The sequence below is a fragment of the Schistocerca americana genome, chromosome 10, assembly GCF_021461395.2.
Source record: "Schistocerca americana isolate TAMUIC-IGC-003095 chromosome 10, iqSchAmer2.1, whole genome shotgun sequence".
Lineage (NCBI taxonomy): Eukaryota > Metazoa > Arthropoda > Insecta > Orthoptera > Acrididae > Schistocerca > Schistocerca americana.
Window position 1 is genome coordinate 92,097,559 of NC_060128.1, and position 24,453 is coordinate 92,122,011.

A 24,453-nucleotide genomic window follows, 5' to 3' on the forward strand; every position below is an offset into this window, starting at 1 on the left:
GGATTTTCCGCCAAGTCAGTACATAGAACTTTACTTTCAAATTCGTTGAACGCCTCTCGCATAGCCCTCCTCACACTATGTTTTCTGTGAAGTTCCCTTTGCTCCCGCAGCAGTTTTCTAACTCGGTTGTTGTACCATCTCTTACGATCTTGCTTGGCACATAGTCATCTCATAAACAGTTTAAGGTAATGACACGAAGCTTTTTGCAAATCATAGCACGCAATGAGACACCTATGTTGTATGATAAATATTGAAAAAAAGTTTTATTCACCGGTATATGGGAATGACGTCCGCAGCACAGACATGTTGGTGGCTCAGGACGCATTCAGATGTCCATAGCAATATAGGAAAACCCATGTAGCGTGTGTACACACATCCGCAGCACCTGAGGAACGGCATAGCAGGACGTGTATACACGCCCACAACAATGAAAGGGTTAAGTGTGTTGTTCGAAGTGTCATCCAAGTCAGGAGAATGAGCACAATAATAATAATAATAATAATAATAATAATAATAATAAAGATTTTATTGTCTTTAGGCCATTACAGCAATTGACAACGTCAAATGAAGATACAATTTATAATACAGTGTGATAAGGTATTGACTACTGAAATATTTTAGCTTATATTTCAATAAATCTACAGTGGGTCATCTGTTGGATTACTGCATTTTACAGTTGAATTCATTGATATCATAGAACTAGTGGGCAATAAACCATTCGTGCAGTCTTTCTTTGAATGGCGTTCAGGAAGATCCTGTATAGCATGTGGCAGCTTATTAAGTAGTTTGTGCCCTGTGACTTCATAGCTATTTATTGATTTTGATAATCTGTGGTAAGGCGTGTATATGTGTTTGATGCTTCTTGTGTTGTAACAATGTGCATTTTCTCTACGTTTCACATCTCGTAGGTTCTTCTTCGTAAAGATTAAGACATTGTATATACAGGGATTTGTTACTGTAATAATTTTTTGTTTAGTAAATAAGGGTTTTTTGTTTAGTAAATAAGGGTTTGCAGTGTGCCTTACGTGAAGAATTTGTAATTATCCTAATGGCTTTCTTCTGCAATAATAGCATGTCATGTATATGACCACTGTTACCCCACAAGATAATGCCATGGGAATTATACTTTGGGGAAACGCAAAATAAGATGATCTGATGTATGTTTCAGGTACACAATTTCTGAGTTGTCTTAATAAATAAATTACTCTAGATAGCTTACTACTAATATAGTTTACATGTTGGCCCCAGGATAACTTTTCGTCTAAATAAACTCCCAGGAATTTAACAGAACTAGGGTCATCAGATAGTGGCTTGTCTCTTAGAATGAAGATTATCTGCTGAGTTTTATTTCCATTTAGCAGGAAAACTTTTACTCTGAACCAATATGCTGCGTGAGTGAGTGTATTTTCAGCACAGGTTTTAAGATCATTAAGATTGTTACTGCTATGAAGAAAAGTCACATCATCTGCATAAAATACAGTGGTGGATCTAATAAAAGGAGGGGAGGTCATTGATCATTATCAGAAACAGTCATCCCAGCGCTTCTTGGCCAAACACAGGGCTATTCTAAATGATGGAGCCGTTTTCAAAATTTCGTATGCATTGAAGTACAAATCCAAAATGAACAACATTTATACCAATGAAACGTGGAATTTTCAAAGTTTTTGGCTGGTGGCGGCGGGCGGGCGGGCGGTGAAGCTTTCAGAAGCGGCCGGTAGAGTTCGCGCGGCAATAGGGCCGTCATTCCGTTTCACTGTCAGTTGTGAGTGGGATGGGGAGTGTGGAGCACAAGGTTATGTGCATTCTTGAGTTTGCAGAAACTGAGTCGCAAATTTCAGTGCAGCGGACATTTCGTACCAAATTCGGTATTCGACCACCAACTCGCAAAAGCATTAGCCGCCGGTTTAAGCAATTGAAACAGACTGGGAGTGTGTGCAAAGGAAAAAGCACAGGCCGCGTGTGTCAGAGGGTGATGTCCGACGGATTAGAGAAAGTTCTGTGCGCAGTCCCAGTAAGTCCACCAATAGAGCCAGTCGAGAACTTGGAATATCCCAACCAACTGTATGGAAACTTCTGAGACGGCGTTTGCTGTACAAGCTCCACCGATTAGAACTCGTGCAGGCTGTCAACCCCAATGAGAAAGAGAATAGTGTCGCATTTTGTGTTTATGTGCTAGCAAAGATGGAGGATGACGCGTTTCAGCGTGTAATTTTTAGCGACGAAGCGACGTTCCACCTTAGTGAAAAAGTCGAAAGACCCAGTGTTCACATATGGGGTTTGGAAAATCCACATTCACCATTGCAACACCAAAGAGACTCACTGAAGATCAATGTGTTCTGTGCTGTATTCCGTACAAAGGTTTACTGTCCATTTTCCTGAGTGGAAAGAACTGTAATAGGACTCACATACCTGGACATGTTGGAACAATGTCTGTTCCCTCAAGCTATCGAAGATTTCCAGGACTTCATTTTCCAGCAGGATGGAGCTCTGCCCCATTGGCACCGAGATGTACGAGGCTCTTTAAATGACTCTCTTTCTCAGCGCTGGATTGCTTACAGGGGACTTGAGAACCTGGCTCTGCACTTCTGGCCTCTGAGACCTCCTGATCTCACAACCTGTGACTATTTCCTATGGGGTTATGTGAAGGAAGCTGTTTACGTCCCGCCTCTACCAACCACTCTGAACGATCTGCAGAACTGGATCACTGCTGCTGTGCACTCAGTAACAGCAGATACTCTTTCGTGTGTGTGGGTCGAGTTTGGCTACCACGTCGATGTTTGCCATGCAGCCAGCGGTGGCCACATTGAACATTTATAACATTTCTAGTTATTAAATAATTGTTAAAAATAATTAATTGCAAATTATAACAAATTATTAAATTTATTAAATTGATATCAAGCATTATGGAAAAACTCTGAAAGTTCTTTTCATTGGTATAAAGCTTGTTCATTTTGGATTTGTACTTGAATAAATATGAAGTTTCGAAAATCATTTAGAATAGCCCTGTATAATGTTGCATGGCTGAATACTACAGGTGAATTTAACACCGTAATATACACTATCTGATCAAAAGTATCCACACATCTCTGTGCAATGCAGAATGGACCACTAAATGTCATGAGAGGCAGACCCACCACCACGAAAGGAGGCGGGCAGCATCGTGTTGTCAGTACAGTAGCAGTCGCAGTAGAAGTGGCTGGTCAGGAGTAGCCGGCTGGAGTGGCCGAGCAGTTCTAGGCGCTTCAGTCTGGAACCGCGCGACCGCTATGGTCGCAGGTTAGAATCCTGCCTTGGGCATGGATGTGTGTGATGCCCTTGGTTTAAGTAGTTCTAGGGGACTGATGACCTCAGCTGTTAAGTCCCAGAGTGCTCAGAGCCATTTGAACCATTTGGTAAGGAGAGGTGTGTTACTTCGATCATGGACTAATTGCTGGATGTCAAACGACTAACAAGTCCATCGTGGACATTTGAACCCTTCTGAAGCTGCCCGAGTCGACTGTCGCTGATGTGATCGTGGAGTCGAAACGCAAAGGAACGACCACAGCTAAACCACGAAGACACACACCTTGTGCACTCGCAACAGACAGTCGAGCATTGCATAGGGTGGTTGTAGAAAATACCGTGAAATCAGCAAACGGAATCATTCGTGAGCTACAGAGTACTGCCAGCAGTCCAGCTAGTATGGTGAGTGTGCCTAGGGAGTTGAAAAGAATGGAGTACAACGGTCGTAGACCTCCTCGTAAGCTGCACACTCGTGTAGTCAGTGCTAAGCGACACCTGAAGAGATGTAAACAACGACGCCACTGGACAGCGGATGACTGGAAATGAGTGGTTAGGAATTATGAATGATGCTTCCAATGGAATCTGTTGGGAGGGTTTCGGTTTGACGTTTGTCTGGAGAGCGTTACCTGCCATTGTGTGTTGTGCCAACAGTGAAGTGCGAAAGAGGTTGTAGGTCTTGTTGTTAAGAGTATGGTCTCCTTATTGTGCTTAAGAAAACGATAAATGCAGAAGGATATGAACACATTTAATAACATTTTGTGCTGCATGCAGTAGAGGAACAGTCACAAGACGATGACTGTATCGGCATGACGGTACGCCCTGTTATAAAGCAACATCAGTGAGGCAATGGTTTGTGGACAGCATTCCTGAAACTGGCTGGCCTGCTCACAGTTCCTAACCTGAACTGAATGGAACCTCTTTGGGAAATTTTAGAAATTTGTGGTAAGTTCCTATGGGACCAAACTGCTGAGGTCATCGGTTCCTAGGCTTATACACTACTTAACCTAACTTACACTAAGGACAACACACCCACCCATGCCCGAGGGAGGACTTGAACCTCCAATGGGGGCATCTGCGCAAACTGTGGCAAGGCGTTTAAGACCGCGCGACTACCCCGCGCAGCCATCTTTGGGACGATTTAGAACATAGAATTTGCTGCAGACTCCAGCGTCCAACATCGGTACCTTCTCTCGTTTCAGATCTTCCTCCACAGACATCTCATTGAAAGTGTTCCCAGCAGAGTTCCAGTCATAATTTATCTCCAATGACTGGTGTCTGGATACTTTGGATCAGATTGTGTATGTACTTTTGTGTGTCTTTCATTGGTACTTAGTTTTTCCCACGTGATGACAAGAAATATGCCTAATACACACAAATGTGTACACACACACACACACAAACCCACACGAGGGCGTGGCGAAAAGTAATGCCACTGAATTTTTCATGTGAAACTTTTAATAATCAACAGCCTCAGTTACACAGATTACCTAGACTTACCTAGGTTTCAGCCGGGATAACCCAACCTTCTTCAGAATAAAAGTAACTACCGTTTGTCCATAGTGGACATCGTCAAGCTAAAACTGCAAATCCATAAATTATCGTCATACTGTAAAAACTTACCTGAAACTGCCTCGGCCCCACTTCGTGACCGCGATGCGGCAGCCACGAGTACCATTTGTCTACTATGGACAAACGGTAGTTACTTTTATTCTGAAGGAGGTTGGGTTATCCCAACTGAAACCTAGGTAAGTCTAGGTAATCTGTGCAACTGGGGCTGTTGATTTTTAAAATTAATATTTATACAGTTACTGACAGGGCTGAGAAATGTTGAAACTTTGCCCGCATCTCGTGGTCGTGCGGTAGCGTTCTCGCTTCCCACGCCCGGGTTCCCGGGTTCGATTCCCGGCGGGGTCAGGGATTTTCTCTGCCTCGTGATGGCTGGGTGTTGTGTGATGTCCTTAGGTTAGTTAGGTTTAAGTAGTTCTAAGTTCTAGGGGACTGATGACCACAGATGTTAAGTCCCATAGTGCTCAGAGCCATTTGAACCATTTTGTTGAAACTTTTAAAGCTTTTTAAATAAAACAAACTTTCCAGAATGAAATTTTCACTCTGTAGCGTAGTGCGAGCTGGTATGAAATTTCTTGACAGATTAAAACTGTGTGCTGGACCACGACTCGAACTCAGGACCTTCCCTTTTCGCAGGCAATTGCTCTACCACCTCAGATACTCAAGCACGACTCATGACCCACCATCAGAGCTTGTACCTGTGAAAAGCAAAGGTCCCGAGTTCGAGCCTCGATCCGGCGCATAGCTTTTATTTTGTCAGGAAATTTCAAAATAAACTTTGTTATTATAGTCACCATGGCGACAACCGAGCGATGTGGCGCAGTGGTTAGCACACTGGACTCGCATTTGGGAGGACGACTGTTCAAACCGACGTCCGGACACCCTGATTTAGGTTTTCCGTGATTTTCCTAAATTGCTTCACGCAAATGCCAGGATGGTTCCTATGAAAGCGCACAGTGACTTCCTTCCCCATCTTTCTCTAGTCTGACGGTGCCTATGACCTCGCTGTTTGGTCCCCTCCCCCAAATCAGCAATGGCGACAAACACATTCCTGCCGACGGGAGACCAGTTAGTTGATATCGTTATTGTGGAATGTTTCACATCATTGACGGAGCAACAATCTCACCTCTGCTTGCATCACGTTATCACTATCAAATTGAAATACAGGGTGTCTGCAGTGGGACTCCAACATTTGAAGTCATAAAATCTGAGGAGAAACACGATTTATTGACGAACAAATACAGGGAAATCATACAGCAGCTCATCAACGTTTCGTACACAGGTGGACGGTTCAGTACTCTTGAACATGGGCGCCACGGGTAGCGCGAAGAATATCAAGTCTATAATCGATTTCGTGCCATGTGTTGCGGAGCATCTGTTCTGTGACAGAGTTGATGACAATTCGTATGCGCTGTTTCAAGTCTTGCAGGTCCTTTACTGGTGCAGCGTATACCTGGTCTTTCACATAACCCCACAAGAAAAAATCGAGGGGGGGGGGGGGGGTTATGTTGGACGGAAGTGGTGGCCAAGGAATTGGACCTTTACGGCCAATCCATTGTTGCGGGAATGTGTCATTTAAAAATTTTCGGACATCGAGGCTCCAATGGGGTGGCGCACCATCCTGTTGAAACATCACATTTGGCTGCAGGTCTGTTATCTGTGGCATGGCAAATTGTTCCAACATGTCCAGGTAGATGGCTCTATCCACAGTCGGCTCCTGAAAGAAAAACGGCCCAACAATGCGATTTATCATCGAACCACACCACACATTAACTTTTGGACTGTCGCGCGTGTGTTCCCTAGGTGCATGTGGATTTTCGGACCCCCAAATGCGCACATTGTGACGATTGACAGCCCCTGACACCTGAAAGGTTGTCTCGTCAGTAAATGTCACGCGCGATAAAAATGTCTCGTCCGCGGCAGTGCTATCTAACGTGACACATGCAAATTCTTCTCGCTTTGGTCGATCATTAGGCTTGATTTCTTGCACAACCTGCACTTTATATTTGTACAAAAATAATTGCTGATGACGCACTTTGTGCACTGTTGAACGTTTCATATGAAATTCTCGTGCTGCCTGTCACACTGACTTCTGTGGGCGTTGTTGGAATGACCCCCACACATGTTCCACGCAATGATCGCTGATCCCGGCTTACCACCACCATGCTCTTTCGCAACACTCCCAGGAGCCAAAACCTGATCACACCACTTCTTTATAGTCTTGAACGACGGGGGCGCTTTGTTGGAAACTCGACGAAAGTTTCTTTGCACTTGGGTCACCGATTTTGTCTCTGCATACCACCAGACCACTTGTGCATGCTCCCTCATACCCTGCACTTTGCTAAAACAATTGATTGCAGCTCCACTATGGCCACTTGGCGTATCAAATTTGCACACCACAAACTTGTTGAGCTGCTCTGTCTGCCCCCTTCAGGATTCACAGGTCCACCATCTGGAATGAGAAAGATATAGGATATTAAAATATTGGAGTCTCATTGTGGACACCCTGTACTGGAAGATTTTCTTTATTTTTGGAAACAGACGAAAATCTGTTGTGGCCAAGTTGGGACTGTATGGAGGATGATAGATTTGTAGGCGCTCCGGTGGTCCCGGTCGCCTACGGTGGACTGGAAGCCGAGCGGTGACCACTCCAGTTGACAGGATACTAGGAAATGACTGTGGACGCGGCAGAAACGCCAAAGAAACATTATTAATTCATAACACCTTTATTCCTGCCGAGTACAAAGTGACGTGGTGATATCAACGACCTTCCCCGAGTCCTCGCTGACTCGGAGCGATGACACCAGCTCCTGGCTGCACCAGTCTTGCTAGCGCAGCTGTGATGTAGCAGTGGAACACCCTTACTTCGGCCGCGCGTGGCTGGCAGCGCCCAGCTGAGCGGCGGCTTGGCTGCGGACAGCAGGCCGCTGCGTGTTGGAGGCTCCGGGTTGGAGTCCCGGCGCTGTCGGCACAAAAAGCGTTCTCGTAGTGCCGAGTGTACTCTATCCCACCCCATCTTCTTCCCTACTCCTCCTGGTGGCTTGTCCGCAGAGGACGGGTGGAACGGGCTGCAGTCCCCCCAGCGTCATCAGCTCAACCGGTTGTGACGGTAGATGCACAGGGCCTAGGCCCCGCACGAACTTGACGACGGCTCACTGATGTGGTCAGCATTGGCGGCGAACGAGTCTGCCGCAATGTCTGCTTATCCTGGGTTGATGATTGACAGCGGCAGCATAGAGGACCAGAGCTGGTATTGTCCCCTCACACCGGCTGCTGGATGGGCCGCCTTTACGAGGTGCATTCAAGTTCTAAGGCCTCCGATTTTTTTTCTAATTAACTACTCACCCGAAGTCGATGAAACTGGCGTTACTTCTCGACGTAATCGCCCTGCAGACGTACACATTTTTCACAACGCTGACGCCATGATTCCATGGCAGCGGCGAAGGCTTCTTTAGGAGTCTGTTTTGACCACTGGAAAATCGCTGAGGCAATAGCAGCACGGCTGGTGAATGTGCGGCACGGAGAGTGTCTTTCATTGTTGGAAAAAGCCAAAAGTCACTAGGAGCCAGGTCAGGTGAGTAGGGAGCATGAGGAATCACTTCAAAGTTGTTATCACGAAGAAACTGTTGCATAACGTTAGCTTGATGTGCGGGTGCGTTGTGTTGGTGAAACAACACACGCGCAGCCCTTCCCGGACGTTTTTGTTGCAGTGCAGGAAGGAATTTGTTCTTCAAAACATTTTCGTAGGATGCACCTGTTACCGTAGTGCCATTTGGAACGCAATGGGTAAGGATTACGCCCTCGCTGTGCCAGAACATGGACACCATCATTTTTTCAGCACTGGCAGTTACCCGAAATTTTCTTGGTGGCAGTGAATCTGTGTGCTTCCATTGAGCTGACTGGCGCTATGTTTCTGGATTGAAAAATGGCATCCACGTCTCATCCATTGTCACAACCGACGAAAAGAAAGTCCCATTCGTGCTGTCGTTGCGCGTCAACATTGCTCGGCAACATGCCACATGGGCAGCCGTGTGGTCGCCCGTCAGCATTCGTGGCACCCACCTGGATGACACTTTTCGCATTTTCAGGTCGTCATGCAGGATTGTGAGCACAGAACCCACAGAAATGCCAACTCTGGAGGCGATCTGTTCAACAGTCATTCGGCGATCCCCCAAAACAATTCTCTCCACTTTCTCGATCATGTCGTCAGACCGGCTTGCGCGAGCCCGAGGTTGTTTCGGTTTGTTGTCACACGATGTTCTGCCTTCATTAAACTGTCGCACCCACGAACGCACTTTCGACACATCCATAACTCCATCACCACATGTCTCCTTCAACTGTCGATGAATTTCAATTGGTTTCACACCACGCAAATTCAGAAAACGAATGATTGCACGCTGTTCAAGTAAGGAAAACATCGCCATTTTAAGTATTTAAAACAGTTCTCATTCTCGCCGCTGGCGGTAAAATTCTTTCTGCCGTACGGTGCTGCCATCTCTGGGACGTATTGACAATGAACGCGGCCTCATTTTAAAACAATGCGCATGTTTCTATCTCTTTCCAGTCCGGAGAAAAAAATCAGAGACCTTAGAACTTGAACGCACCTTGTACTGCAACATCTCCTTAATAAAGATTAACATGTCGATCACCGAGCTGAGCGCTACACAGCGACCCAGTACACGTCTAACTGCAAGTCTAACTGCGAGTGCCTTGTTGCCATCAAAGCTGGCGTATTTAAAGGAAGCACGAGCGCGTCCTGACGTCATGCTCGTTTGTAGTGAATGCGTTTATTCCACTTATACTGCTGATTCATCTGTCGTACTCGCCCCTTAGGTATTCTTGCAACAGAGTTGTGTGTTGTTACGGCAGACTTACGCGAAGTTATGAAATGCCGTACAGCTGACGCTATACCTCTGTCTTGCACTCTACGAAAGTCTCCGTCTAAGACAAACCCGTGTGCTAAGCAATTCTCTCTCGCCTGTTGTGTGTAACCTGGTCATTGCCCCTGCGTGACGACACATTCCGATACATGTGCAATCCTCTCACCTCTTGGCTAACCTACTGCCTCTGTCTCTCGGCATAGGCAACGAAAATTTGACAATATTCCACGTTTCCAACTCTTTACTATTTCGCAACACTACAGATGACAGTGAACCCAAAGCATCGGATTGCTGCAGATGTCACAGTACATGCACGTGGTCTCACATTGTCATGCTGAAGGACAGGGTGCTCCATGTGTGGACGGACTCTTCAAATTCGTGCTTCCTGTTTGAGGGTCCCAGGATAGCGTGCAGACTTTGTTGGTGCCTTTAACCATGAAATGCAAATGCACCGCACCTCGAACATTTCAGAACACTGTAAGCATGACATTGAGGGCATGATCTTGAACTTATTTTGGCGTTGGTGATCCTTTGTGGTGGAACTCCATTGATATTCTCGCATTTCTGGGGTCAAAATTGTGAACCTGGCTTTCATCTACATCTACATCCATACTCTGCGGGCCACCTTACGGTGTGTGGCGGAGGGTATCTTGAGTACCTCTATCGGTTCTCCCTTCTATTCCAGTCTCGTACTGTTCGTGGAAAGAAGGATTGTCGGTATGCCTCTGTGTGGGCTCTAATCTCTCTGATTTTATCCTCGTGGACTCTTCGCGAGATATACGTAGGAGGGAGCAATATACTGCTTGACTCCTCGGTGAAGGTATGTTCTCGAAACTTCAACAAAAGCCCGTACCAAGCTACTGAGCGACTCTCTTGCAGAGCCTTCCACTGGAGTTTATCTACCATCTCCGTAATGCTTTCACGATTACTAAGTGATCCTGTAACGAAGCGCGCTGCTCTCCATTGGATCTTCTCTATCTCTTCTATCAATCCTATCTGGTGCCGATCCCACACTGGTGAGCAGTATTCAAGCAGTGGGCGAACAAGTGTACTGTAACCTACTTCCTTTGTTTTTAGGTTGCATTTCCTTAGGATTCTTCCAATGAATCTAAGTCTGGCATCTGCTTTACCGACGATCAACTTCATATGATCATTCCATTTTAAAACACTCCTAATGCCTACTCCCAGATAATTCACGGAATTAACTGCTTCCAGTTGCTGACCTACTATATTGTAGCTAAATGATAAAGGATCTTTCTTTCTATGTATTCACAGCACTTTACACGTGTCTACATTGAGATTCAATTGCCATTCCCTGCACCATGCGTCAATTCGTTGCAGATCCTCCTGTGTTTCAGTACAATTTTCCATTGTTACAACCTCTCGATATACTGCAGCATCATCCGCAAAAAACCCCAGTGAATTTCCGATGTTATCCACAAGGTCATTTATCTATATTGTAAATAACAACGGTCCTACGACACTCCCCTGCGGCACACCTGAAATCACTCTTACTTCGGAAGACTTCTCTCCATTGAGAATGACATGCTGCGTTCTGTTATCTAGGAACTCTTCAGTCGCATCACACAATTGGTCTGATAGTCCATATGCTCTTACTTTGTTCAGTAAACGACTGTGGGGAACTGTATCGAACGCCTTGCGGAAGTCAAGAAACACGGCATCTACCTGGGAACCCGTGTCTATGGCCCTCTGAGTCTCATGGACGAATAGCTCGAGCTGGGTTTCACACGACCGTCTTCTTTGAAACCCATGCTGATTCTTACAGAGTAGATTTCTAGTCTCCAGAAAAGTCATTATACTCGAACATAATACGTGTTCCAAAATTCTACAAGTGATCGACGTTAGAGATATAGGTCTATAGCTCTGCACATCTGTTCGACGTCCCTTCTTGAAAATGGAGATGACCTGTGCCCTTTTCCAATCCTTTGGAACGCTACGCTCTTCTAGAGGCCTATGGTACACCGCTGCAAGAAGGGGGGCAACTTCCTTCGCGTACTCTGTGTAAAATCGAACTGGTATCCCATCAGGTCCACCGGCCTATCCTCTTTTGAGCGATTTTAATTGTTTCTCTATCCCTCTGTCGTCTATTTCGATATCTACCATTTTGTCATCTGTGCGACAATCTAGAGAAAGAACTAGAGTGCAGTCTTCCTCTGTGAAACAGCTTTGGAAAAAGACATTTAGTATTTCAGCCTTTAGTCTGTCATCCTCTGTCATCAGCTGTCACAATGTTGTTAAGGAACCGATCATCTTTACGCTCTAAATGCAAAAGAAGTTGTTGACAGATTTCCAGTATCCTCTGTTTCATGTCGGGAGTGAGGATTCGAGGCACCCACCGTGCACACAGTTTTCTGTTCTGCAGTGATGGTCTGTACGTGCTCTTTTGATATGCCCCACTTAATTCAGGGCTGGGTCTGTGTTATCTGATGATTTTTTTCCAATGAGTTCATGAACTGATTCCAATGAGTCTCATCGGTTCCCGTACGCGATTGCCATTCCGAGCTCTGTCACAAACGTTGAGGTTAGCACCACCGCTTCCTTCAATATGAGCACAAACAACCAAACATCGCACATTGCTGATGTCAGTACAATTATCACCATGCAAAGCTTTCATCCTTCAGTTGGAGGCACATTTTCTGTGGTCAGAAACTACAGTGTGGTGCACGAAAGGTGTTACCATTTTGTTTTTGAATATAAACTTTATTGTCAATACAATCTGAAAGGAACATATACTACAATGAAGAGCCGTCCATGGAGATTTGTTCTAACTCAGCACATGCTCAATATGTCCACAATTTCGTTTCCTAACTTTCTTCAAACGAACACTGTAGTTAGTGATTAACCTACGGCACGTCTTCCATAATTTCACTGCAAGCTTGAAGAATAAGTCTTCTGAGCTCCATTAAATCACATGGACGTTTCGGGAAAATTTTTTCCCTTTAGGTACCCCCAAAGAAAAAAGTCACATGGATTGAGGTCTGGACTTTTGGGGGGCCCATTTTGTCCATCATTGAAGCGACCTGGAAACCCGAGTGAAATGATCTGCATGTCGAAATGCTCGTGTAAAAACTCCAACACAGTGTTTGCAGTATGTGACCTTGCTCCATGTTGCATGAACGACTGCATGTTGAAGGGCAAGGCAGTAGCAAGAAGCTGTGGAATGAAGCTATTGCGAAGCATGCTCAAATAAGGCTCGCTGTTCACAGTTTCTTCAAAGAGAAACGGTCCAATAAGTCCGTGACTGGAAATTGCTGCCCACGCTGTAATCCTTGGAGCATAATGTTGTTGTTCGTGAAGCCTTTGTGTGTTTTCAGTGGCCCAAAAGCGTGCATTTTGTTTGTTAACCACCCGTCTAAATGAAAATGCACCTCATCTGAAAACCAAACGTTGTTGAGTGTTTCTTCCCTATTCTCCGCCCACTGAGCAAACTCTGCTGCTTGTGTTCTTCAGTGAGCTTCTGTGCACAGGCCATCTTGTATGGGTACATGTGGAGGCCACTTTTAAGAATGCGTTGAACGGAGCGTCTGGATATTCCCTGTTGCACTGCTGCCATTCTACACGATTACCCGGGACTTCTCTGTGCAGCAACTCGTACCGCTTTCATATTCTCCGGTGAACAAACAGGCTTAGGCCGAGATCGCTTCACTTCCAATACTGTTCCTTCCTGCACAAATTTGTCGTACAACCTGCGGATGGTCTTCTTGCAAGGGACCCATCGTGTGTTAAACTGTTGTCGAAAATGCCTCTGGGTCACAACAAGGCTTTTCGTTTCATGAAAAAGTAACACAACTGCCGATCGTTGCTGTGTCGTCAGTCTTCCATTGTCAGCCATTGCTGCTTACTAGTCTCCTAGCGGCAGTATAGTGAATTACACGCCATTTCGTAACTCATTTGTTTTCCGAAGCTCAGCTGTTACTGCTGTAGAGATCCCAGCAGTGTGTGTGTGTGTGTGTGTGTGTGTGTGTTGAGTGGCAACTATCCCTTTCATAATATTGTTACAGTCCATCCTGGATTTTCCATTGTTTTATTAACTCATTTTTAAAGTGATTAAATGTGCAAAGTGCTTTTAAACATGATAGCTTGATTCTTAAAGAATCAGTAGTGGAGAGAGAGATTATTGCTCGTCCCTAACTCGCTCATCTTTCGCATTGTCAGTGCAATCCAGGTGCCAAAGTGACTGAGTGAAGAACACTTGCATGAGCATCTGTCAGCAGCTGCTGGACGGGAATGCTTATGAGGATGAAATGTTTTTAAAGTAGATCATCTGTGGAGATAAAAAATGGAGTCATTACTTTAAACCAGGGAGCAAACACTAGAACCTGGAATGTGAATGCCCCAGATCTCCAACCACAATGAAATTCCAGGCTGAACTCTGCAGGGAAATGTGATTCTTCAGGTCCTCAGGGTGCACATGTGGCTATTCCATAATATTGACTGGAAAAGAGTCAGTGCGATATCCTTTGCAACGACATGAAGCTTGCAATTGGAAACTAATGCCGAGGCCTAATGTCAAACGGCAGCCTTTTTTTGCGTGACAACATTTGTTTGCATAAGGCCATCCAGATCCATTCTTCAGAATGTGCATTCCACTACAGTTGCCTCAGCCCATGGATTTCGATTTATGAGGGGACACTGAAAGAAACTAGAGTAACATTGCCAAGTGCGGAGCTTGCCTAGTATGCATTTATGCCGCTAGCCATGTGTAGCGCAACTCATTGCCAGTTCTGTGCCGCCTGTGTTGTCAACCTGCCTTGTTCTGTCCATATGCACAGTAGTTGTTTTTGCCAACACTGGTTTGTCCTTGTTTCATTTTGTATGATGGCAAATTTAAGTGAACAACATGTAGCTGTGAAATTTTGTTTTCTATTGAGTAAGAATGTTGCTTGAACTGTTTTAATGTTGAAAACATCTTAGCAAGATGACACTATAGGAAAAACTCAAGTACAGGGTGAAAAGTATTTAAACCGGCAAACTCTGTGAGGCTGTAGGGGACATCAAAACAAATATTTTTCCCTAATGTCATTTTTTCCTATGAGGGTTACTTAAACCGGTGGAGGCCATATCACACTCTTCAGTTGTTAGAGGGCGTATTAAGCTGTTCAGTTGCAGACAACTGCTGTCCACCAGTGTAGTAGTGCATTGTCTCTGTTTAGTAATGGAGTGATACACCTGGAGTGAGTACACTGATATGGTTGGTGCGTATTACATAGCGCACCACAACGGACGAGCTGCACAGCGGGTTTATCAACAACAATATCCTAATCGCTGTATCCCGCATCACACGACCTACCATACGGTAGTAACGCTGCAATTCGAGGAAGCTGACTTGCAGCATGTGGAGCGGGATCCTTCAATCAGCACACGTGCAATTACACATAACATGGGAACGAATCAGATGAATGTAAGAACAGTCCTTCGAGAGCAATTGTTACATCCATTTCATGTACAGTGTGTCCACAACCTGGAACCAATTGATTATCCACCCAGAGCACAGTTTTCGCAATGATACCTGGAACAGAGGGAAATGCATCCTACATTTCCATCCTCTGTGTTGTTTACCGATGAAGCAATGTTCGAGCTTGATGTAGTCTTCAACATGCACAATTCGCATGTTAGGAGTGAGGATAACCCACATGCTACAGTTACTAGCAGCGCTCACCAGTGCGGTTCTTTGTTAATTTGTGGGTCGGTGTTGTTGGGGACTGTTTAATTTGGTCGGACCTGCTACCTAGGCCATTAAATGGGAAGCAATACTACAGTTTTCTCGCCAGAGCATTGTCAGAATTAACGGAAGATGTCTCGCTCCCTACAAGACAACGAATGTGGTTCCAACATGACGGGGCGCTGTCAGATTTCAGTCGTCGTGTGCGTCGATTCCTGGACTGATGGTTTCCAGAAACATGGATTGGCAGAGGTGGTCCTATACCATGGCCTGCTCGATCCCCTGATATGCCCCTCTGGACTTTTTTGTGTGGGGAGAGATGCACAATCTTGTTTACGCAACTCCTGTTGCATCTGAAGAGGATCTGGTTGCCCGGATTGTAGCAGCAGCAGGAACAATTCAGGATACTCCTAGGGTTTTTGCCTGTGTCAGACAGAACATGATCCGACGGTGTAACCTTTGTTTTTGTGTCAATGGAAGCATTTTTGAAAATCTACTGTAACTGAAATTGGGTTGTGTTAATGTGTCGTCTCTTGGTTTAAAAAAAAAAAAAAAAAGAAGTGAAAAGTGTTGGTTTAATTAATTTGCTGCCAGAGAAATCTTTCTCTACCAGTTTAAATACTTCTCATAGGAAGAAATGAAATTAGGGAAAAATATTTGTTTTGATGTCCTCTACAACCTCCCAGAGTTTGTTGATTTAAATACTTTTCACTCTACACGAGTGGTTTGCTCGATTTAAAAATGGCGACCTGTTGATTGATGACAGACCTTGTTCTGGACGTCCGTCAACTGCCCGAATCGATGGAAAAATTGAAAAAATTGGGGAGCTTGCTATGCTCACACGCCGCCAACAGACAGTTGATCAGCTTCAGAGATTAGTTGGTTATCTTGGAGCTTGGTTCAGCAAATTTTAATGGAAGGTTTGGGAATGAAAAGGGTCCCTGCCAAGTTTGTTCCTCGGGTTCTTACTGACATTCAAAAGGATCATCGATTTGGAACATGTTATGCTTTGTAACAACAGCTTGAAACTGATCCATGTTTTCTGTCGAAGATCATTACAGGTGATGAGTCATAGTGTTGTTGTTACGCCACAGAAACAAAGTAACAGTAAAGCCAATGGGAAATGTTATCCAGAAAAATGTTGTCAAATAAAACATCAAAACAATGCTGATTTGTTTTCTGATGGCAAGGGTGTAGTTCATTCAGGATTTGTTCTCCCAGGTTAGACGGTCAGTCAAACCTTTTATTTGAAAGTTTTAAGAAGATTGCGCAACAGTGTCCATCAACAAAGACCTGGTTTGTGACAGACAGGAGACTGGCTGTTCCACCACAACAACGCACCTGCACACACAGCCATCTCTGTCAGACAGTTTTTGGCTAAAAATGGCGTGGTCCCGCTGCCTTACGCACGTTACTCGCCTGACCTGGCTCCTTGCGACTTTTTCTTGTTTCTACACATGAAAAGGGGCACAAAAGGACAGCGATTTGGCAACAATGAATAAGCCAAGAAAAAAAAAATGAGCTAAGAGATATTTCTAAAGATGACCGCAAAAAAAATGTTTCAAACAGTGGAACCACTGGTAGGATAAATGTATTAGTTGTGATGTGGAGAGTGTTTTGAAGGGAATAAGATTGTTTTGTAATCAATTTGAAAATTTGTAGCTTTTAAAAAATAATTCCGGTTTTCTTGAGTACCCCCTTATATTTGGCCCACTGAAGTATGGTTTAACATGCTATTGATTCACCGTCAGTGAAGAGATGAAGCTGCTCAATTGAAAAACTTTTTTCCTGAGAAGCAGGGTGTCATATGTTCAAAAATGGTGTCATAAATTTTGTAATGTTGTTACAAGTAAATTAGAAAAATGTTGTGCAGGTTTCTTCTTGACTTAACCACCTCGTAGTAGCTGTTCAACAAATTTTCAACATAATCACCTAGAAAAGTAGCAGGACATAAGATTACAGTTGAGAGTATGATTTGTAATGTGTCCTTTGTAAATTATGTTTCTGTGACCAGGTTACTGATACTTCTACCTGTTGTTTGTCATAGGAAGTGTTGCAGAAATGAAATGTGCCGAGTTGCCACTCCAGAACTGATAGGGTAAGTATAGAACACTGCTGCAGTCAGTGTCAGAAGGAGAGTAAATTCATACTTACATGGGTACGTAAGTGCATACTCAGAGGAGCCAAAACATTATGACCACTTGCTTAATAGCTTTGGAATGCAATACAGCAGTGATTTTTCTTGCGTATGGATTCAGTTTCCTCTGAAACAATAAAGTTGTTTTGACGTGTTATGATGATCACCTTACCTACTTCTTGTATGGCGGTAAATTTTATGAAATGACAAACAGAATGGCTGTGGATTCCCCATTGTCTCCAGCAGTGGCCAACTTTTTTATGGAACATTTTGAGGAATGTGCATTAAATTCGGCTCCACTTCATCCATCTTCCTTTTATTGTTATGCTGTCAATACATGTATGGTCTGGCCACAAGGCGTAGAACCTCTTTAGCACTTCCTGAAACATATGAAGAGCATGAACCCAAACATCCAGTTCACCGTCGAGACAGAGAAAGAGGGAAGGCTGCTGTTTTTAGATGTTCTGGTACAACAAAAGTCGGATGGATGTCTCAGCCACTCAGTGTACTGCAAGCCGACACACACTAATTTATATATTGTAGTGTCCAGAGTTTTGCCATCCAGTCCAGAGGAGAGCAGCTTTAAATACACTGGTACATAATCATCTGAGGTATGAGTTCTGAAAGAAAGGCTATGTATCACATGATATGAAGTCAGCATTTTGCAAGAAAACGAAATGTGAAAGTGTTGAACATGCACATGATGAGCCACCAATTGCATTTCTTCCCTGCTGTGGCACTAAATCCAGTGAAATAGGCGGAGTCCTGGGAAAACAAGGTTCAGATCTATTTTCTGACCTCCTAAGAAGATAAACAGATGCTATGCTCTGTTAAGGACGGTCTTGGACTCAGGATTCCTAGGATTTGCAACAGCCCATGTGAGTGCCGAAGCAATTACATTGGTCAGTCCACCCGCACTGTTCTCATCCACTGTGCAGAACATCAACAACATTTCAAAACTCGAGAACTGGAGAAATCTACAGTTACTGAGCACAGCCTCACAAACAAACATAAAATACTGTTTGATGAAACAAAAGTTTTGTCTCAGGCTCCGACGTACTTGGACTCTATAATTAGTAAGGTTTTAGAATTAAGAATGTGTGATAAAAACCTTCAACCATGATGGCGGATGTAATCTTAGGGATGCATGGAAGTGAGCTCTCAATGCAGAGAAGAGCCAGAGATATTCATCATAATGTTTACACTATGGTGGGATCGATGGTGCCACCCATGCAGATGTTGACAGCATCTGCAATAGCACGACGCAATTACCGACCAATCATAAGCAATCTTGGGGCTGTTTAAGGCCACCACAATAGCAGTTTCGACAGTCTGTTGTCCCTGATGATGATGATGGAGGAAGTCATTGAAAGCTCGAGGTTTTACACTGAATTTACATAGCAGGAAGTCTGAGAAAGTTTTACATAACGTTTGGTAGGTTTCTAGAGGTGTGAGGCACTATAGTGTCTGTGCTTGTAAATTATGGGCTAGTGGTTTGTGTTCCATTGGGTTCAGATCAGGCATTTTGGTGGCCAAAACATCAAGCTAATATGGTATTATGCTGTTCATACCACTGTAGCACAATTATGGTCTTATAACACAGACAGTTTTCCTGCTGGAAAAGGTCATCACTATCGGGGAAGACACGAAACTTGTAGGAGTATACATGGTCCGCAATGGTGGTTTGATAATTTGGTGAATTGCTGTGAAAGAATGGAAATTTTCATTGAGCCTTCAAGGTTAGTAAGCCTGATTAGTCTGAAGATTTCATACAGATCATTGCCGACAGCTGTCTGAATTGGTCAGTGTGTCTGTTGCAATTGAAAATGGAAGAAGCAGTGTTTCATGCTGTTATTAAACATTTTAATTTGAAGGGTTGGACTGCCTTACAAATCAACAATTGGATGAAGTTCGTACGGACTCTGTACCATCATTGAAGACTATTTACTTTTGTATTAATGAATCAAAGGGTGGTCAGATGAACACCGAAGACAAAGTATGCCTTGGCCGTTCAATTGAGGTGACCGCAAAGGAAACCAATGACAATATCCATGATATGGTAATGCAAGACTGCAAAATAAAAATTCGTGAGAGTGCTGAGACTGCAGGCATCTCAGCTGAGAATTTGCTATAAGGGAGCTGTGTGTGAGGTTGCTCACAGTCAACCAAAAGTGCATCTGGCACAACATTTCAACATAGTGTGTGGTAATGTATAATCACAATCTGCAATATTTTTTGCACCAAATTGTGACTGGTGATGAAACCTGGATCCATCATTACACACCATAGTCTAAATGGCAGCCAAAAAAATGGACAAAGGCTGGTGAAAGCACACAGAAGAAGGCAAAGGCCATTTTATCAGCTGGTAAGGTTTTTTGGAATTCTCTCGGATAACTCTCATAGATGGCTTCGAAAAAGGCAGAATCACAACTTGGTCCTGCTGTGCTTCATTGCTGGAGCATTTGAAACTTGAATTGGCTAAAAAGAGACCTAGGTTGGCATGGAAAAAAGTTATCTTTCACCAGAATGATGCACCATCCCAAACATCAGCAATAACAGTGGTAAAAATGGATGAGTTAGTCTTTGGCTTGGTTGTTGATCCACCCGTTGACCAGACTTACCCCCAAGTGACTTCTTCCTATTCTCTAACTTAAAACTTTGGCTAGCTGGGAAGAAATTGTCATGAAATGAGGAACTGATAATTGCAATCAGGTGTATTTTGCCGAGTTTGACAGAACCCATTTTTCCAGTGGGACGAAAAAAGCTAGAGGATTACTCGACCAAGTGTATATCCCTCAAAGGAGACTACGAGGGTTGTTTTTTAAGTAAGGACCGTTCGCGCGTATAGTCCCGTAGTTCGCGCGGACGCCGCTACAAACCACCGTGCCACTTGCCGGCATCCTTCCCGTTCACACTGATGCAAGTTGCAGCTCTGTAGCTGACGTGTACGCATCGCTATGCTACTTTATAATGTTTACGATTATTGAATCACCCGCCGCGTGTGAGGTACGGTCAGTGATACATTTTTTGACTGTGAGAAGCCTATCAGCTGCAGAAATTCATCGTCAGTTAACAGAAGTTTATGGCTTGAATGCAATGAGTGAAGGTAAAGTGCGTCAATGGGTTAGAGAGTTTAAAAATGGCCGTCAAAACGTCCATGACAAAGAACGGTCAGGCCGGCCCTCTGTGATCACTGATAATTTGGTGGCTGCAGTCGAAACAAAGATTCGTGAGAACAGAAGATTCACAATTTCCACTCTTTCTTTGGAATTTACACAAGTTTCAAGATCAGTTTTGTACAAAATTGTGTCTGAAAACCTAAACTTTAAGAAACTGTGTTCTCGGTGGGTACCCAGACTCCTCACAGAGGACCACAAAGGGAAGAGATTTGCCACTTCATTGGACTTTTTGATTCGTTACGGGGATGTTGATTCAAATTGTCACTGGAGATGAAACATGGGTATACCATATCACTCCCGAAAGCAAGCGACAATCGATGGAACGGCGACACACAACCTCACCCGTCAAGGTCAAAGCCAAACGGACGCTGTCAAAGCGCAAGATTATGGCAACTGTGTTCTGGGACCGGCGCGGTGTTTTGCTAGTGGACTTTATGCCACGAGGAACGACAATCAACTCAGATGCCTACTGTGCAACTCTAAAGAAGCTCTGCAGAGCAATTCAAAACAAAAGGTGTGGCATACTGACAAAAGGAGTTTTGCTCCTGTACGATAACGCTAGGCCTCACACCTCTCAAAAGACTTGGGATTTGATTGATTCTTTTGGCTGGGAAGTTTTGGACTATGCACCATACAGCCCCGACCTTGCTCCTAGTGATTTTCACCTTTTCCGGTACCTGAAACACCATCTTGGCGAGCAGCGCTTCAATGACGACGATGAAGTGAAAGCGGCCGTGAACTCTTGGCTGTCGGAGCAGGTGGCTGAATTCTTTGAAGAGGGAATTAAAAACTTAGTTGTACGGTATGACAAGTGCTTAAATACACAAGGCAACTATGTAGAAAAATAGGTAAAAGTGTGTAGAATCAGAAAATAAAAGTTTTTTTACAAAAGTATTTGTATCTTTTTTAAAAAATAAAAATGGCCCTTACTTAAAAAACAACCCTCGTATGTTGAGAAGAATAGTGAGTTGTTTATGAAACAAATATTTTTCTTGCTTTTTTAGCAGACTTATCAAGCCACCCTTGTAATTATCATATAGTCCACATCTGTCATGGTGCCTTCAATTACTACCACAGGAGCCACAGAACCCAGGTGAATCTACCCCATAGTATAACATTGCACCCACTGGTGTGCACCTGTGGTGTGAAACGTATTTTGAGAGCAGCCATTTGGCTGGATGATTGCATATCCAGACATGACAGTCGACTTTGTGGAACCAGAAATATGGTTCATCCAATCAGGCAACACATATCCAAGATCCAGTCTTAATGGTCTTGTGCTGACTGCAATTGTAATACTGATGATATTGTTGGGCCAGCATGGGAACACGCAGGGCTTGTCTATTGCAGAGCCCCATGTTTAGCAACATATTCTGAATGGTATGCTCAGAAACATTTCTGACTGCATCAGTTCTGTACTCTGTTGGCAGATCTGACACAGATTGCCACCTATACTGCTTTACCGAGTGGATGAGCCTCCGACCTCCATATTCTGTGATACGCTGTGAATGCCCAACACCTTGTCGCCTACTTGTGGTCTCACAGTCCTTCGACCACTTTCTATAAATGGTCAGGCCATAGCATGGAACAGGTGACCAGCTCTGCTGTCTGAGTTGCTCACTTCCAGGTGTTGGGCCACAACAATCTGCCTTTCATCAAAGTCGCTTATGTCTATGAATTTTCCATTTGTGATTTGTTTCATCACTAGACCCCTATTCCTCTCTGCTCCATATGTAGACTTTTGATACAGTCGCAGGGGGCATTCAGTCTCAAGGTGAGCAGTGATCGTAATGTTTTGGTTCATCAGATGTATGTTCAACTACCCGAACTCATTTCATTAATATACCGGGTGACAAAAAAGTCAGTATAAATTTGAAAACTTAATAAACCACAGAATAATGTAGATAGAGAGGTAAAAATTGACACACATGCTTGGAATGACATGGGGTTTTATTAGAACAAAAAAAAAAATGGGTATTGTTAGACGTGTGAAAGATCTCTTGCGTGCGTCGTTTGGTGATGATCGTGTGCTCAGCCGTCACTTTCGTCATGCTTGGCCTCCCAGGTCCCCAGACCTCAGTCCGTGCGACTATTGGCTTTGGCGTTACCTGAAGTCGCAAGTGTATCGTGATCGACCGACATCTCTAGGGATGCTGAAAGACAACATCCGACGCCAATGCCTCACCATAACTCCGGACATGCTTTACAGTGCTGTTCACAACATTATTCCTCGACTACAGCTATTGTTGAGGAATGATGGTGGACATATTGAGCATTTCCTGTAAAGAACATCATCTTTGCTTTGTCTTACTTTGTTATGCTAATTATTGCTATTCTGATCAGATGAAGCGCCATCTGTCGGACATTTTTTGAACGTTTGTATTTTTTTGGTTCTAATAAAACCAAATGTGTGTCAATTTGTACCTCTCTATCTAGATTATTCTGTGATTTATTCAGTTTTCAAATTTATACTGAATTTTTGATCACACGGTATATTAGGTCAGTAGAGAAAACACTTCCACAAGCTTTTATCATTGTACTTTTCTTGTTTTTATATGGTGTTCTAGTTGTGTTCTCGGCTTATTATGCCTTTTGCCGTCAGCTCTCCAAATCTCCGTTAGGTTTTTGCTTGACTTACTGCACATCCTTCTTCTTTTTCTCTCTTCCAGAAAAATGATCAGCATGCATATGTCTTGCATGTCCACAGTAGTGATTCTTTAGTACTACTAAATCCTGTCATTTATTAATTTTGTTGATGTTCTTCACAGTTTCTTTCCATACCTATCTCTTTTTGTCTTCCCCTATCATGTTAAAAAACTTAACTTCACATCAGCCACTTCGATTCTTTTCGTATCATTTTCTTTCAGGGTTAGTATTTCAAATGCAAGACATCAAAATGGACGTAGAATAAGTGTGGTAGATGATTTGCTTGCACTTTTGTGATTTATGTTCCAAATAAGGCCTTCTACTCCACTATTTTTTTGCAAATTAAAAATTTTGAGAAATAAATTATTTTATAGTTATTCCCTACTCCTGAGTAATGCTGATTTCTGAATGTGGTAAAGTATTTACACTGTCCAGTCTCATTAAAGTGACCACATGTCAAAAGCCAGAATAACCATCTTTTGCAGCACGGACCCAATGCGACAAATGCACAAAGAGAGTCAGTGAGGTTCTGGAAGGTACTAACAAGGATGTGGAGTCACGCCAACTTCAGTGCCGTGTCCAGCAGTTGAGGATCCATGGCACAAACAGCCTGATTGGGTGGTCCCACATATTCTTGATTGGGTTTTAATCTGGGAGTTTTGTGTCCAGGGGAGTATGATAAACTCATCCTTGTGCACTTTGTACTATGCATGTACACTGCAAGCCATGTGACACATTGTATTGTCTTGCTTGTAGTGCCATTGTGCCGAGAAAAAACAAACTGCATGTATGGATGGACACGGATGGTCCCCAACGATAGATGCATACATGTTGATCCATTGAACCATGAAGAATGACCAGATCACCTAAGCAATGCCACAAAAACATTCCCTATACCATAACGCATGCATGATGTTTGCTTTCAGATGTTTCACGCTGTACCTGCCACCGGCCATCTGTACAATGGAGAATAAAACGTGATTTATCTGAGAAGGCCAATTGTCGCCACTCAGATGTCCAACTGTGGTACTGGTTACGAATTCCAGCTTCTGTCACCAATGAACAACAGTCAGCATGGGT

General features: G+C 43.8%; 1 protein-coding gene across 3 annotated transcripts in view; it reads left to right on the forward strand.

Annotated features, from left to right (window-relative positions):
- Positions 1 to 24,453, forward strand: part of LOC124552572 (ubiquitin carboxyl-terminal hydrolase 29-like) — a 389,169-nt gene that overhangs the window by 224,997 nt on the left and 139,719 nt on the right. For 2 of the 3 annotated variants that reach the window (XM_047126894.1, XM_047126893.1), the window contains exon 5: positions 17,459 to 17,509. The exons of the other annotated variant lie outside the window; for it this stretch is intronic. In XM_047126894.1, the coding sequence (XP_046982850.1) occupies positions 17,459 to 17,509 (51 nt within the window). The remainder of the gene's footprint in view (positions 1 to 17,458; positions 17,510 to 24,453) is intronic. 3 annotated transcript variants of the gene reach the window in all.